The sequence below is a fragment of the Mya arenaria genome, chromosome 14 (assembly GCF_026914265.1).
Source record: "Mya arenaria isolate MELC-2E11 chromosome 14, ASM2691426v1".
NCBI classification, from domain to species: Eukaryota; Metazoa; Mollusca; class Bivalvia; order Myida; family Myidae; genus Mya; species Mya arenaria.
This window is the reverse complement of record NC_069135.1, coordinates 33,734,992-33,752,446: the sequence shown is the minus strand read 5'-3', so window position 1 is coordinate 33,752,446 and position 17,455 is coordinate 33,734,992. Positions and strand designations below refer to the sequence as shown.

Here is a 17,455-nt window from a genome sequence, read left to right as displayed (position 1 = left end):
CGAAACCATGAAATACAAACCTCTGCAAAATCCACTCGCTGTGTGGTATTTTATCCCGCCGCTATATTTCCAACAAGTAAAACTAGTTAAATATTTATTTTCCACAATTGTCTTAGTGTTATAAATGTCAATATATTATAATTGCAAAAAGCTAAATGGTGGAAGAAAATGATTTGGGATGTTTATCTTCTGACCAAATACATACGTCAGCAAATATCTTTTGCACTTTATTGTTGCTGTTGTTGTTGCTATTGTTGTCGTTGCTGCTGCTGCTGCTAATCTGTTTCATTCTTAAAGTTATTATATAACCATAATTCAATCTTTTATTCCTTATTTATTTGATTTTACTTGATGTAATTATCACAATGTACCGAACAACCCATTTAAGGCACATTTCATTTCTTAAAGCCGATCATAAAATATTGTAATTGCCACATGCATCGTGTTTTCTATACACCGCATGACTCAACGCTACATAAACCTGAAACACATGTGACTGAGCGGACACATTGATTTGTTCCTTGTAACGCTCAGTTCTCTCTAAATAATGGATAGAAAGATAGTTGTGTCTTACATGGCTGTGCTTCTTTTGAATGTATTAACATCAGTAAGCAGAGGTAAGCAGTTTCATGATACCATACATTAGTTAATCTTTGGGCTAGGTAATGACAATTTTAACATATAATTTAAGTGAATATCATTGAAATGAAGAATTTGTTTAGGTATTTGTTATATTGTCTCTCTTTTGTACTAAATGTTTTATCGTATTTGAGCTATTAAAAGTCAAATAAAGGCTCAATTTTATTTACGACGCTTTAAAGGAAAACGTACCTTAAATATTTTAGTAACTGATAAATGGCTGCCATAAATCTATTCATTGTTTTACATACTAATATGGAGCCTTATACAACTATTTTTTGATCCAGTGCGAGTCTGTTTCAGTGTTGTTTTCAGGGGTACAATATAACCATATGTATGCTGTATTCTCCGCATACTTTCTCATGTAATCGTGTTATTTGTCAATGTAGTTACCATGTTCCTGACGATCAATAGTATTGTCTGGCAATTACTAATGTCACCTGACTCATCCTTAAAGGTCTATCAGTCTAAATAGGGAATACACACTATATAGTTTGCTAAAAGGTGAATACAACAGGATCAGAATTTGTCATTTCGAAAAAATACTATGTATCGTTCACCTTAACTGTGTGTTTTTGTATCATATCACTTAATAATACAATGAAATTACAATAAACCCCATTGAGCATTATAAATGAAACATCATGAAACATGTTAAAATATCCATATCCGTGAATACGAATTATGAGACATAACAAGTTTCAAAATATGCATGATTAAATTTTGAGTACGACGAAGAAGATGACTCATTTCTTATATCGTATACATCACGGATACATTTTTTTTTAAACAAATAACAATATAAATGGTAGGACGATATTTAGACTGAAGTGCTTTAGTTATTTAACGACGCATTTCATGAAGGAATAATTGTTTATCTTCTCAAAAATCTTCATAGTTAAATTTCTTCAATACAAGGAAATCCTTATTTCTTAGTCAAATACTTAAATAACAGGATTTTCACATTTAATTACTTCCATAGTAGGATTTCCTTATTTCCTACATATTTTCCATGTTTCAAGTACAATATATATCAAATATGATGTAGTCCACGTTTTTGAACTCTAATTAAAGACAAACTAAACGATATTTTTACGTTTTTGTAATCAAAGAACAAAAAACGTTCAAATTTGTTGTTGTTTTTTTTATTTATGGCATTAACACTGTTTCTGACAGCAGTGATAAGTGCATATGTATTAGCACTCAAACACTGGTTTTATTAGACAAGTCAAGTTAGTTTTTGGGAAATACACGTTTACAAGTTTACAAGTTTACAATAATATGTCTCTTAAAGCTGCACTCTCACAGATTGAATGTTTTGTCAACTTTTTTTTTATTTATGTTCAGAAATTGATGCTTTATGCATGTTTTTAAAGTGTTAGTAACATTAATTTTCGAACGGAAATATGAAAATCTGCGATCGGATCATTTGTCACCAGTTTTCTATCACCGTGTTTCCGATATTTACGCAAAAAATTGGCTCATTCCATGCCAAAAAGTTGTCAAAACGGCTAATCTGTGAGAGTGTAGCTTTAAGTGTCTATCATTAACCAAGTCAAGTAAATAAACATGTCAACTTGTATCGAGATCGCATCTTGCAGAAATATGATAGTTTCAGTCAATATTTTCCCCTCTCTTGATAAATGTTAAAACGGAAATAAAATTCACATTGTTTAATTGTTTGGATGACTCATATTAAATACATTCAAGTTTATACATAGCAAATTTATGATTATGTATTTGTATAGTCTTTTTTTCAATTCACATTACTTGGACACGGGATTTCTACGTTGTCGTCATTTTCATGAGATCCTTCATCTTGTATTTTAGGGGAGCACCTAAGACTTAACCCGGCTTTGTCCTACCTGGTGAAAGCGGAAGGAGATAAGCTACAGTTGGAATGTATCCACGAATACAATGTCACGGCGCAAGGGAGTGCATACTTCGCTAAAAATGGGAAAATTGTAACATTAGACAACGAGGATGATTACATTGTATGAACAGAACCCATCTTTTATGTATTATAGATTGACATGAATGATATATACACTAAGGAAATATACAAGTTAATACTAACTTGCCTTCAAAATTGCACAGTATTAAAAGTATTCAATTTTCAAGGAAACAAAATTCCAAATGATTGTGAAACTTTACCGATCCTTTACCAATACGTTTGGAAGGTTCAATAAGTGTCTTCAATTAATAATGCAAGGATTACAATTGAATCAGAATCTTATTTTTCAGATAACATCCAAGACCACAATAATAAATACAGGGCTAGGGACAAAAGTAATAAAGACACTCATTAAAGACAGCACGACTTTAACTGACAATGGAACATTTGTCTGCAAGGCTGGAAACTTTGAAATCTCAATCAACGTCATTGTATTTCAAGGTCAGTAAGACGATACTTGCTAGTACAAAAAATAACCCTACGCCAAATGGTTTAATGCTGGTTCATTGTTTCCATAAGAGGGGTTATTTGCCCTACCCATATCTGTGATAGTATTTAATTACAAGGGTAAACGATTGTATTAATATCCCTGATCAGAGTCAACTGGTGTTAATAGCAATCTGAAACAGCTCCTCCCTGTGGTTTCTAATGTATTCATTATTTCAGTTTTTCGGTGTAGGCAGTATCAGTTTCAGTATCAGTATCAGTATCATGAATAAGCGTGATGACGAATTATATGTATCACCCTATATTACCATATACATGAATATAGCATTGCTGATCTTTTTGTCGCATTTTGGTGAGCAACTTAACATGATTTCAATTTGCAGTTTCTTTTATGAAACCCCAAACATTGTTTCAGTCAGGGCAGTTTCTTTTGGCGCCTTAACTTTTTCAGTCAATTCAGTGTGTTTGGGGCCTAAGAAATTCTGATCGGTACAGTTGCTTTTGGCATCTTATCCAGCCTAGATAGTTTGTTTAGGGCCAAGAGTTTTTTCAAAGATAGCAGTTCATTTTGGCTCCAAAACACGTTTCCAAACACCTTCCCAGTGAAAACAGCCTGTTTTGCTAAAAAAACATGTTTCAGTGTTAACAGTCTGTTTAGGCGCAGTCAAGGCAATTTGTTTGAGCGCACGGAACATATGATGTTTTTATATATTTTTCAAACAACAATAATTGGCAAAATTTACGATATTATTATGCAATTTCATTAAGACCCCTTTAACAATTACAATGGCATTTACAATTTACAATGCAAATGTTCTATTTCATTAACCTGTGTGTACATGTCATACATGCATCACTACAAAAACACATTTATAACCATAAGTGGAGTATGTTAGGGATAAGAACCAAACTTTTCATTACATGTTGCAGCTTTACACTAAAGCAGTTAAAATTTAAACGTTTTTGATAGAATAACAGAGTCAAATATTAAATAAATATATTTAAATAAACAAATATAATTAATATGTTCACTTTTTGCCAATCGAGAGTGATCACCATTTCATTAGATAGTTAAACAGACAGGCACAATGTGAAAAAGAACCATATATACTATTAACTCTTTTTATACATTTATAACAAAAATACCCGTATTAAGAAGAATTTCAATAAAATGAAAGATATGTAAATGCTGAATATTATGTTGATGCATATGTCCCTTGTTGTAGACAGGAGAAAGATAAACAATTGAAGGAGTTATCATAACTGTTTGTGAGCACTGATGGATTTCATTACTACAGCTATTAGATATATAAAAAGATCACAAGTTGTAATGAGAAATATAGTTGAATTAAACTCGTGTTACTAACTGATAGAACACAAATTATGTCTATGTACATCACATGTAAAAGTGTATGGTAATACGTAGTGAATCCGGAAAACCAACCCTGGGCTTTTTATATAATGATATTTGAAAATAAATAACACAAACATTTATTTCAAAACAAAAGCAAATCTTAAAATTATTGTTCACATGACGAGGACATAAACGTCAATGATCTACTTAACCAACATATACACACAACCTGGCTTAGATTTTGCCAATCTAAAAGGACATGTTGATTCACACGAAATAGTTGTGTTGACATAAGCTCATGTGCATTATTCTACTTCCATCCTTGAAATGTTTAAGTATCTATTTCGGACTTCCACGGGTGGCAATGCATTAGATGTATTACTCTTATATTAATGCATTGCTCATAGTTCTTTCAATTGTGTTTTACCTTAACATGTTGCCAATGAAAATAATTGTCTTAATCATGAACAGACCTGCACAGAATAGTGCTCGTCAACACATATTACAGAATGCCGTATAGCTTCTTTTACTCGAAGTGATCGCCAAGTTCTTTTAACGGCAAACGATATGGACTATCAGTATAAAACTCATATATGAATTCCATTAATAATTTCAGTTCTTCTATATGAATGTATTTTTGCATATGGTGTTAGTTTGTTTTCGGTGTTTGCATTTGCGTATGTGATGTTGATGTGTGTGTGTCAATAGTTCATTGTCGTTTGTTTCCTTGTTATATCAATATGCATTTAAGGTAAAGTGAACTGACATTAGGACCACAACTACTAAAATTAAATTATTTATCAAATGGTAGTCTTAAAGTCGTTTGTTTCCTTGCTTTGTGTCCCTAAACTGGGATTATTTTATGAATTCACGACTACTGGACTTGTCCCTGTATTTTTCATAGTATTATTATAATATGTTTATATGTTGATACATTATTTTTCAGTTACTCAAGCAAATGCTCTTTACCAAGACAACGCAACTGAGGTAGAGCTAGGATGTGGTTTGGAAGGGCTTAGTCCTGAAATTTCTATCGATTTTTACTGGTACAGGCAGAATGGTGCTAGGCTCCACGGCGATCGGTACAACATATCAAACAATGGGAAACTACGTATCGAAAAGCCAAGTAAGATATTGGAATATGTATATTAATGCAATGATAATAAAATATGTGTGTCTGAAACGCTATGTACATACTATAATGATTACAACAGGGACTCGTCTGGTAGTAAAAAAATAAATATAAAACTTGTTTTATCCTTTTACGCCAATTATTTATGTTTCATACATCGCTGTGCATTTTCCTCGATAAAATGTGTTGTACTACAGTACGGCATATGTTTTTCAATACCGAAATTCATTCACAATTCCTTGATTTATTTAAGCTCTTTCGGACATCGGATCGTACAATTGTTCAGCCAAGTTCTATCCTCAGACTGAAATTGAGCAAACAATGTTCCTCACGTCGGTCTATCTCAATGGTAATGTATTTATGGCCGTAATAATTTGTTTAATTATACGATTTCACACTAATATACAAGCAAATAAATATTATGAAGATCCATGTAAACTCATTTCTATATCAATCCATCAATAAGGTTTTATATAGACGACTTCAATAATGGATACCACTCATGGCAAATAAAGTAATGTGTGCGTCAGTGTCGAAAATTTGGGGAACATCTGCTGTAATAGTAATATTTCAGTGAGTGTTTATTTCTGGAATGTATTCTAACCAGTGTATCTGTTTTGTAATCCACAATAACATTTAAAACTACAATGTTTGCCCGATTTGTATTCTATTCATCTCACCAATACAATTGAATTCAAATGAAACCTACAAATCACTTCTTTATTTTTAATTCATTGGCTTTATTTAGAATAAATAAAGGCGTATATCTAATGGAGAATATCAAACTGACACAAAATTCTTCATTGGCTTTGTGTATGTAAAATCATTATTTAAATCAATAAGACTTTTTTTTTTTTTTTAAATAAAGCAGAACTGTTCTACTTAAACATATAAACAACACCCGCCTATACTATAGCTGATTCACAGTTAAATATGTTCGATTACTACACAAGAAGTTTATATCCAAAACAAAACTAATTTGTCGTATTTGAATCCGCCGAGCTAGTCTCAGAACTGTTAATCCAAGATTTAATTAAACAGTGCTTAGACGGAAAACTGAGCAAATGCGAAACACCTGAGCCAAATAATAAGCATTTTGATTGGTATGAAGCTAGACGAATGCGATAATGAAATGTTTTATTGGTTTGAAACCAGATTTAAAAAAACGGGATTGATAGAATTGAATATAGCAGTTTACGATATTTTTAACCAAATTTTATATAAAGCCAACTTCGAAATAGTCAACTACCTTATTCCTGAAATCTGTTATCAATTATAATTGTGATTATATTTGATATTACTCAAGATATTGCTCCAACTAAGGGACAAGTTCATAAATTGTAGAACAATGCTTTCGATGTTTTCCACGTTGTACGATAAAATGTAAAGTTCAATGTGTTTTATAAAACAATACGCTTTAATTGATAACGAAACCTTAAATTATTATACCCCTGACTATCGTTTTTTAGGGAATTTTTTATTTTAAATACCAACGTTCTCCCAAATAGAGGAAGGTTACACGGTACTATTACAATATCCTTTATGTTTCTAAAATTCCTGCGCAGTAATCGCCCTTGGCGAGCAGCAAAAAAGCGAGTTTTGAAAAATTATCATTGAGCTTAATTGTTTGTTTTGAAAATGTCATTCGAAAGAATGCATTCCAGATAATTCCCTCTCAATGTACAGTATTTTTTATCCAGTACTATTTACTTATAGGAGTAAAATGTGTTTACAAAAAAGCCCGGAATTCACATAAAATGCCGGTACAAATGAAAGGTGAATTTCATGCTATTAAACTTATATATTAGACCATTGACTCTATTGTTTTTGAAGTAAAGTGTGTATATTTACGGTAAAAAATTGTGTGTACCGGAGGATTAGCTTGGGAAACCCAGAATATCTATAATTCCGGGCTTAACCTATTGTAACAATATTATCAACCATATGTCATTTGGGCAATGAGCAAACAATGTTCCTCACGTCGGTCTATCTCAATGGTAATATATTTATGGCAAGGATTATTTGTTAAATTATACCATTTCATACTAATATACACGCAAATCAAAATTATAAAGATTCATGTAAACTCATTTGTATATTAATCAATATATTGATTGGTGTATCAGTGTTGAAATTTTTCGGCATATCTGCTGTAATAAGTCTATTTCAGAAAGTGCTGATTTTTTAAATAAATTCTTACAAGTGCATTAGTTGTTTAATCCACAATTACATTTTTTTTGACATTTGTAACTACATTTTTCAACCAAATAAAATTAATTACAAATTATGCTTAAAAAATACTCTAATATATAAATTGAGGTAGCCAAACATTTTAATACAATGGCTTTATTTAGAATAAATAAGAGCGTCTATCTAATGGAGAAATCAAACTGAAACAAAACTGCTCATTGGCTCTGTATATCTCAAATCAATATCTAAATAAGTAAGAATATGTTCTAAAAAGTAAAGAAATTATGGACTACTAAAACAACACACTTAAAAAGAAAAATAATTCATCGTATTTGATTCTGCAAACCTAGTCTCAAAACGTTTATGCCAACACGTATTTAATTAAAAAAGTGCTTAGACGGAAAACTGAGCCATAAAATAAATATAAGCTTTTTGATTCGTCTGAAGGTGGACGAATATGGATATTAATGTCTGATTGTTTTGAAACCAGATTTAAACAGGATCAATTAAGTTGTATATAACACTTTGCGGTATTTTTTTTAACCAACTGTTCTATAAAATTAGGATATGTTCGAATACTTTGGTTTTCCTTATTCATGAAACCTTGAATGGTGCCTCCATACTGTCTGTGCTGTTCGTATGGGCCCGATGCCGTAGGCAATACCTTTATTAATAGCAGCAGAATGATTACTATTTTCTGTTTGCATATCAGCTGCACCAAGAATACTCAACATTGAATGCACCAGTCAATTTCCACTGACACTTAAATGTAACGTTGCCGGTTTTCCACACCCAAACGTCACCTGGGAACAGGATGGGAACCAACTAAATAGCACTGTCGATTCGTTGTACGTTTTTATGGGAGAAAGTGTTATTGTTCACAATAAGAACTATTCTGGTACATATACATGCCTTGCAAAGAACGAACATCAGCCATACAACGCATCAGCTGACATACATATAAACGGTATGTTGAGATCCCTTTCATATCTATACCATTAGTTAAGATTTTGATATATGTCGTAAAGACTAAGGTTTTTCTTCCATTAGGGAGATAGGGCGCGATTCAATAAAGGTCTATTTCGGTTTTAGTAGTAAATTGAAATTATCTATGTGTTTCACCATTTTGCTACATATTTGTATGATTTAAAAATTAGCTAGTATTAGAATGTACACCAAGTTGAGGAAATAAAAATAATCAATGTGATATCATTTGGGATGATTTTATAGATTAATGATAATTCAATTTACGACAAAAATCATTAATTGAAGCGACCCTCAAAACTGATATGATGTTATATGAGAAAATCCCCTCTTAAGAAACACTATACAACTCATCGAGATACAATCTTAAAGGGTGAACTTTTAATGAAGTTTGTGTAAGAATGTGTATGATTACATGTTGCAAGGATACACATTTTGTTGCTGTTTCTTTAAATCATGGCCCCATTCTTTGTGAATAATTATATTATTTATTTCGGGTCCTTGATATGCCTTGATAACAGGCGATAGAATAACGCTTGAATCGGTGGTAGGGGATGTTGAGGTCAACATGGTTATCAGATGTAAAAACATAATATGATTGTTAATTAAGTATTGCTGCAATTTTCTTTCAGACTGCCATTTTACTTGTACAGCTGCAAGTGGAAAAGATAGTGAGCCTCATCATAAGTTATTGTGCAATATAAAATGACATCAACTTAAAAACTTTTCGTTAAGATAGTGAAAATGTATTTTATTTATAAGGCACATTCCAATCACTTTCATCCTGTCATTTTATAGGCTAATCATGAATTATCAGTGTTCCTGTATATCATCAAGTGATTAATCATATACGATAACATAAAATCTATTTTAGATTCATCAATATATTAATGCTTTTGTTAATCGACTTATTCAGGTAATTCATATCTTGAATTCAACGTTTTCATGTTCCTTTACACTGCTGGCTTTGTGTCGACCATCCTTCACCTTTCTACTATTAATGCTTGAACAACTACTGATAATGAGCATTCACAGAAATGCCTAAATTATAATTGATTTCGATTTTCCCCAAAGGAAATGGCATATATTTTAAACTTGAACTACTGGTCAGTTTTTAAATAGTTGAAAAATATTTCTATAGCTTCCTTCATGCATGTTTTAGAATAATTAAATAAGGTTTGCACTTTAAGATCAACGTCAAAATTATATTAATTTGTTTGTAATTGATACAACCTTGCGGTAAATTTGAAGAAATCGGTATGAAGCAGTCACGTGTCCTCCCTTGCATAGCATGCCTATTATATGATATTATAGTTCAGCTTTTCCAATATGATACTGTGTTTTCAAATTTATATCTTCGCTGAAATAATGACAAAATGAAAAAGGACAAATTTAAGACATTTAAGCATAATTGTACGCAAACACTTCATTTGTATCCGCATTCATATTCATAAACCAAAATATTGCTCGCTTAGAAAATAAAAAGAAACCCTCCCTTCGTCTGCACCTCATCCATGTTCTTATCTGCATGCTTAGGGCGATTGTTAACGGAACCGGACAAGTATCGAGAATTATATTGACAAGACGCTAAAAAGCACATAAATGGAACACGATGCTTTCTATGATACTGAATTGTCAGTTTACAAAAATGCTGATTAAAAACACGTGGCAATCCAATGCAAACGCTTTCAAATAAGACAGCACTACATGCAAGCTGTTATATCAAAATGTATCCATCATTTGTGTTAATAACTATTAAACACAATTTTTGGTTGGTGAGTCGGAATGGACCTTTCTTCATTAATGCATTTATTAATTTATTTAATCCATTGTTATTGTTTACATAGAGGTTTTAAAAGATCAATTGCTGTATTCGTGTTCTCAACATCATCATCATCATCATCATCAGCATCATCATCATCATCATCATCATCATCATCATCATCATCATCATCATCATCATCATCAACAACAACAACTTCATCATCTTAAATGACGCACTAAATGCTATGTCAATTGAAATAGATTGATGTGTCAGAATGCTTTGCAAAATCCAACGAACGATGGCTTGTGTGATTGCGATGTTTTTCTATCTGGAATAAAAGCGTGGGTATATATATAGAGTAAATATTCGTGTAACATTGTCTAAATATCACTCATGAACAAAATCATCGAAGTTATCTTTTCTATATTCATTTACTTTACACTACCCTTAACTGACCGAATAATTTTCCAACCTTCCCATCTATTCCTTCGTACTATAATGCACTTATGTTAATCCAGTCAAATCCTTTTTTTAATAAATGTACATTTAAACTAAATTATGTCATACAAAGATCGCATTAGCAAATTAATCAAATTCATCTTCGATCTTGCTGACAATATCCGTATTATACTTCGCAATTGCGCGATAATTTTCTGAGGAGGCTGTGGACGGGGGAGGTGGATACGACACTGCTGTATACCATTTCTCGCCATTTAGTAAAACATCTAAGTTCACTCAAACAGTATTGTCAATATCGATCTTCATGAATTATATAAAAAAACGATTTTATATATTGAACCGTAAATGTACTTTTGTGTGCATAGTTTTTTGACCTAATCCATTTGTTAGTTATTTTAATTTTTAGAAATGATAAATATGATAGGTCTAAGATAAGAACAGGGTCATTATTTGCAGTCCAACGGGGTTTGGAAAGCATATACTGCAAAATGTAATGTAAAAAAAGAACAGGTTAAATTAGAAATAAAACTAAAATTGAAGGTGTAATTCGAAATACATTAGGTTCTTTACCTTATTTGTTAAATATTTTTAAACAAGCCCCCCCCCTTCCCCTCCAAATCCCTCCTTAAAAATGCCACAAAAAAACACAATACACAAACAAACGAAAATGTATTACTCTACACTGTTACGAATGAATCTGCTACATTCAGCTTCATAGCTTTACACCTTGCACCCCCCTTCCTGTGCTATGTTAGACAAAAGGGCAATGCAGTAAAAGGTTACTGTACTCAAAAAGAGAAATAACATTTCGAAGAATATCATAGAAAATAATGCCACCCTATTTGGTGGCCTGGAACGCGTATACGCACGTTGAATATTATATTTATTTTGCTAGTGTCAATAAATATTAAAATATAGCTAATAGAGATGACAATAGCTGGTAAGTGCAACAAATATTGTGGCTGATAAACAGCAGATCCTAGAAATTTTAATTTTGATTGTCTTTACTATTTGTTTATTGTGTGGGGGTTGTAGCAATGCGCCGGGTAATGTTATTAGTCTGAACACATTTTCCAAAGAGGAGAAACTTGGAAAACAATGGATTCGTGCAATTCAGATAACGAGTTCTGAGTGTTCCAGGGCCGGATGGCACCGTCCCTTGAAAAGCGTTTCTGCAAATGGACAGCTTGTGTGCTCTGAACATTTTGAGTTGCCGATGTTCACGATGACTACCAGAACTAGCTGGAGTCTCGTTCTAACATTTAGAACTGATAGACAAAGCTACATTATTTGGCAACAAACTGAGGAAAAGAAACCTTGACAAAGGTCTAGCAAGACTGTTAGTGCGCAAGCAAGAGGTGAGGAGGTTATGTTTCATAGTTCATTCTTTATTTTATGTCAGTTTGCAAGAGAATATATTGAATCCATGTCCAGGATTATTTTGTAAAAATATCTTGATTGGTTTAACAGTTACATTGTATGAATACATGTATGTATATCAGGATGATTCGGCATCCTATAAATTGTTCCGATGTATTAAATATAATCAATCTTGGCAATTGATACAAATACAGAAGTGAAATAGGGAGAATTTACCTAGGACTGTCCATTTCTTTGATGGGTGGCATATTGAAAAAGGAAACAAATATTTTGTTTAGCTGTATAAACATACATGTACTATCTAGGGTGAACTCATATGCATATGCCATGACCTAGATTGTCAGTCTATATATCCATTGAACAATAAAATTGTATTGTTGATTTAGCCCAACTACTTCAGATATTATGTAAGAAAAAAGTGCTGAAGATGAGCAATTATTATTGTTCATTTTTAGACAGAGCTTGGCTTAGTTAAATCAAAATTGACATGAACGTTTACAATTAGGTACCACATGATCTTACTGCAAGAAGTGTTTCAAAATATGAAGACAAGTTTATTATTCATGTGATCAATTCAAAACTGTATTGAAATCGAAAATGAAAAACAAAGATTTAGCTTATGGCACTTTTTGGCATTTTTCCAAGGCACTTTTATATTACATATTTTACTTTAATTGTTTTACAGCTGTGAAAAAGAAACTCATTGCGCTGTCCAAAGAAAAATAGTGCAACACAGTCTGAAAGTGGATAAAACATAACAAATTACCAGTATTGGTAGGCTGCATACTGCCAGGGAGAGGACGGCTCCATGGTTGCGGCCAATTGGCAGTCACTAATCAACCATATTCAAGACATTCGACTTGGACATGGTGACCTCTTCCAGCAGAGCCAACATGGTATCCATGAACCCGGACAATGGTTGAAGAAAGGGCTCTAAGGCAGCTGCACATTTTTTCTCAACAAGAGACTGTTACAATTGTCAATTGAAATTAGTTGTATGACAAAGATTAACATAATAGTACAAGATCTAGAAAAAACATCGAACCATAAAAATGTCCATACATTGATGAGGTAATCACTATAAGTTGTTAATAAAGTAATAATTATTAAGTTTACAAACACCAATAAACGCAATATATACTTGTGTTTGTCATTCATTGTAAGCTTACCTGCAAATTGATATGACTTACTAAAACACTTGGTCACAACATCTGACAAATTGATGCCATATATCTCTGCTGTCTGCAAAGTACGATGTCAAACCAATGTGAAATTATCATAGAAACTCTTATGTAGTTATAGGGGGGTACTAAGCGGTTATTTTGCGATAAGTATATGTATACAATCATTTGTAACTATATACCTTGTGTAGGTACCACTATTAAGCTTACTGGATGATTGTATACATTAAATTTTACCTCTAACGGATGCTATAAACCAAATATCTCCAAAGTTCTTCATATGAAATGCAATGAACCTCTTGGAAGGAACAAAACCTTTCCGAAATATTTAATCTTTACATAAGGTTAGGTTGTGAACCTGTCCATAATGCTACATTTCAATTATCCAACAAGAAGATTATTAGCGTATATATTAAAACAGAAACAATCAGACGCGGGGCGGGGCTAATACTCACCTCTTAATGCGAATGTTGTATGTACAATTTATGAATTTAAGTAATCTACAATCTATAATATCTTCTTCGATTGTTTGAATAAAAACGTTTTGAAACTTGCTAGGGGTATTTTTGATTAATTACAATAACTATCCCTACCTTCAGAAGCGTACGTTGCTAAACCAAATAAAATTACGTTGACATCAAAGTATAACATTAATAGCTCGTAAGATAAAAATAGCTTATTTGTGTGTCGAATACTTAAAATACAACGGGTCAGAATGGTGTAATATAGTCGGATGTTGAGTTTCGATAATCTTCAAGTTATTAGTTAAGCTATTACCCAAAGGATTATAGTTTGTTGTAGTGTAAGTTCGCAATGTAGTTCAGAGAGTGTCAACCAAAAACTATATTTCACGAGTTGTGTAGTCACGTAAATGCGAGTTATATATGACATCATTTTCGGAATGTAAATTCCAGGTAATGTCGTGTTCAAGCTCAAAGCAATTTCTTCGCTTAAAATACAAATCTACATTTTTCTTAATAATATTAAAATGTAGGGAGGTATTTTATATTATTTTAAGAAAGCAGGTTTTTTTGACGACCTGTATTAAGTCTCGTTGTGTAGTCACGTAAATGCGAGTGATACATGACGTCAATTCCGGAATGTAAATTTCAGATAATGTCGTGTTCAAGCTCAAAGCAGTCTCTTCGCTTAATATACAAACCTACATTCTTTATAATAAAATTAAAAAGAAGGAAGGTAATTTTATACTTTTTAAAAAGGCACGTTTTTCTGAAGGCCTGTATAAAGTCTCGTTCGGTGTATTAGCATGCTACGCGTACGAAACTGATACGTGTTTGCAAGGAAATTGACGTGTTGCAGGATGCTATCCTAACGCGCTAATTTATCATACAATAATATAATTAACACTTGCCTTTCTTTAATGCTCGTTCAATTGATATATTTCAGTCAAACCTATTCAAGTATCTGCGGTGGTGATAGCTGTTCCGATAGCATGTGTGTTAGTTGTGATATTGTCTGTGACCATCGCTTGTTTCATCAAGCATCGAAAAAAAGAACGGGAAGCTTTTAATGGAACTAATAACAATTGTGTCAGTGGTAGAAGAGTCGTAAATATTCAAGATCTCGCATCCGACGAAATAATGTCTTTAAATTGTCAACTCGATTTATAATAGAGGCCAATGTGCAAGGATATATTTTGCTATTACCATTTCGTTTAAATTTAACTATTGTTCATAATTAAACTTCGTGTTGCATTTAATAGTCCTACATTGTTATTTAAATGTTCTACAAGCGTTATTAGATGTTTGATGAAGAATGAAGACTTTAAGTTATGTTTAAATTGTTTATTAAAAATAGCAACATAACATCATTCCTTTATTACATAGACAAAGATGGATGTGCTTTGATTAAGACGATAATCCAAATTTGAAATCATGGGTTTATAAGTGAAACACTCACTTCAATTCTTATGATTTATTCATCGGTGGTTGTATCAAGATAGTTGAAATGTTTAATTATTTTTTTTATGTTTCTAGTTAAACAGCGATTACGGATTTTTTTATACAAAACTTTTAACGGATTTTTATTTCATCTAACAAAGCAAATCTTTAGATTTTATTTGCAGGCTTTAAATTTCACTCTTATTTGAAATATGTTTGTTAAGAGAATCTGCACATAGATAAGATGTAGAAGCCGGTAGAAGGCACAAGCCAGTTGCAATACCGCATTGTTATAGAGCACTGTGTTTCATGTTATTTACAAGAAGATGAATTTCATTTTACTTTTAATTGTCAATTGCATGGCGATTTGAGAAAACCATTTTTGAAGAAGTAATATTGTACAAGCCAAATATATTTCAATTTATTGCATTACTGTAATCAGAAAATATGGATGCTATTAGAACTCTTGTTGTGTTTGTGTATAAAGCATTAGATTAAGGGAAATATTAATCAAGTATTACATTAAAAACAAACGCTATGATATATATATATATATATATATATATATATATATATATATATATAAGATATAAGATTATTCGGTTGTACGATTGGCTTATGCAATTTATATTGTACCATGGCTATATTTTGAAATGTGTCTGTCAACAATGCATGTTTACTCATGGCATGTTGCCTGGATGTTGTTTTGTAAAAAAGACTCTGCAATGAATATATTTGTCATAGCTTTAAATTTGAAATTCGATGTTGGTTTAATAATAAAACGTTATTCGGGTAATTTTGAGGGGTTTGTTGTCTGTTTTTGATAAATAATGACAACTTAGTTGATAAACTAACAACCATACATGATTTGCTTAACGTACAAAATTAAAATGGCAAAATGAAAGAAACTTATGTTTTGTACGTCTAACATAACTACTGTGACTATTGCCAGAGTGACTATTTTCATACTATCACCATTACTTGTATGTAGGTACGTTCACTATTGCCAGTATTTAGGTACGTTCACTATTGCCAGTATTTAGGTACAGTGAATATTGCCAGTATTTAGGTTATGTAAATATTGCCAATATTGAGGTGCTGTGACTATTTCTGATATAAAGGTACTGTGTTTATTGGCACTATCTACGTTATGTGACCACTGCCAGTATTTAGGTACAGTGAGTATTGCCAGTAATTAGGTACAGTGAATATTGCCAGTATTTAGGTACAGTGAGTATTGCCAGTATTTAGGTATTTTGACAATTTCCGGTACCTAGATAATCTAAATATTGCCAGTACCTAGTTACTGTGACTATTGACAGTGTTCAGATAAACTTGAAAAGCTTGTTATTGAGCAGTGCAGACGTACATTTTCTGTGGATGAACGTAAATCTCAGTTCTATCAAGTGGTATTAAATTGAAAGTTTAAATTCAGACTAATTAAAAGTTATACATAAAAACTAGAAAACAAAGGAACAACAAAGGAATACATCTCCGTAGTAAACTCTTTTTACGATAATTGTAATATATTTACATTGTAGCCAGTCAATGCTTACCGTTTTTCGTACTGTCGAAGGGAGGTAATCCCTTGAGGTAGAAACTTATAAGATGGGAAGTGTTTCCGACCCTGATGAAACGGATCCAAAGCGATTTGTTAACAATAGTTTGATTCAAATGAATAAGGAACAAGACGAGCAAAAACGGTATATATAGATTGATGACGACGAACACGACTATGATGATGTAGTAGAATCCTCACAGCAACCATTACCGCAGAGATTCTTCCAAGATCTCGATGAACTTTTATCGAATCTCACCCGGAACTCATTCGTACACATTATTTTAAGCTATTGCAGAAGCGACATCACCAGGATAAATGCGTACCGGGAGAGGCTAGCTGAACGCGCTAGGGAAGTCACGGGATGTCCCGAGACAAGACTTGTAAATCGACTTAACAAAATAACAAAAGTGTGCAGGCGACTGCTATGTGCTACAGGCTTTCCTTAATGAAGAACGATCGAAAGAAATCAATGACGTTTTCACATCAGCAATATCCTCCAAACAGGAAG

General features: G+C 32.3%; 1 protein-coding gene across 1 annotated transcript; it reads left to right on the top strand.

Annotated features, from left to right (window-relative positions):
• Positions 1 to 547: 547 nt before the first annotated feature.
• On the top strand, positions 548 to 15,914 carry LOC128216031 (hemicentin-2-like). The gene is made up of 8 exons (XM_052922625.1): positions 548 to 617; positions 2,470 to 2,633; positions 2,884 to 3,034; positions 5,341 to 5,520; positions 5,780 to 5,875; positions 8,429 to 8,683; positions 9,333 to 9,371; positions 14,893 to 15,914. Exons 1-8 carry the CDS (start codon positions 548 to 550, stop codon positions 15,114 to 15,116), a joined length of 1,179 nt encoding a protein of 392 aa, XP_052778585.1. The 3' UTR covers positions 15,117 to 15,914.
• The last annotated feature ends 1,541 nt before the right edge of the window (positions 15,915 to 17,455 follow it).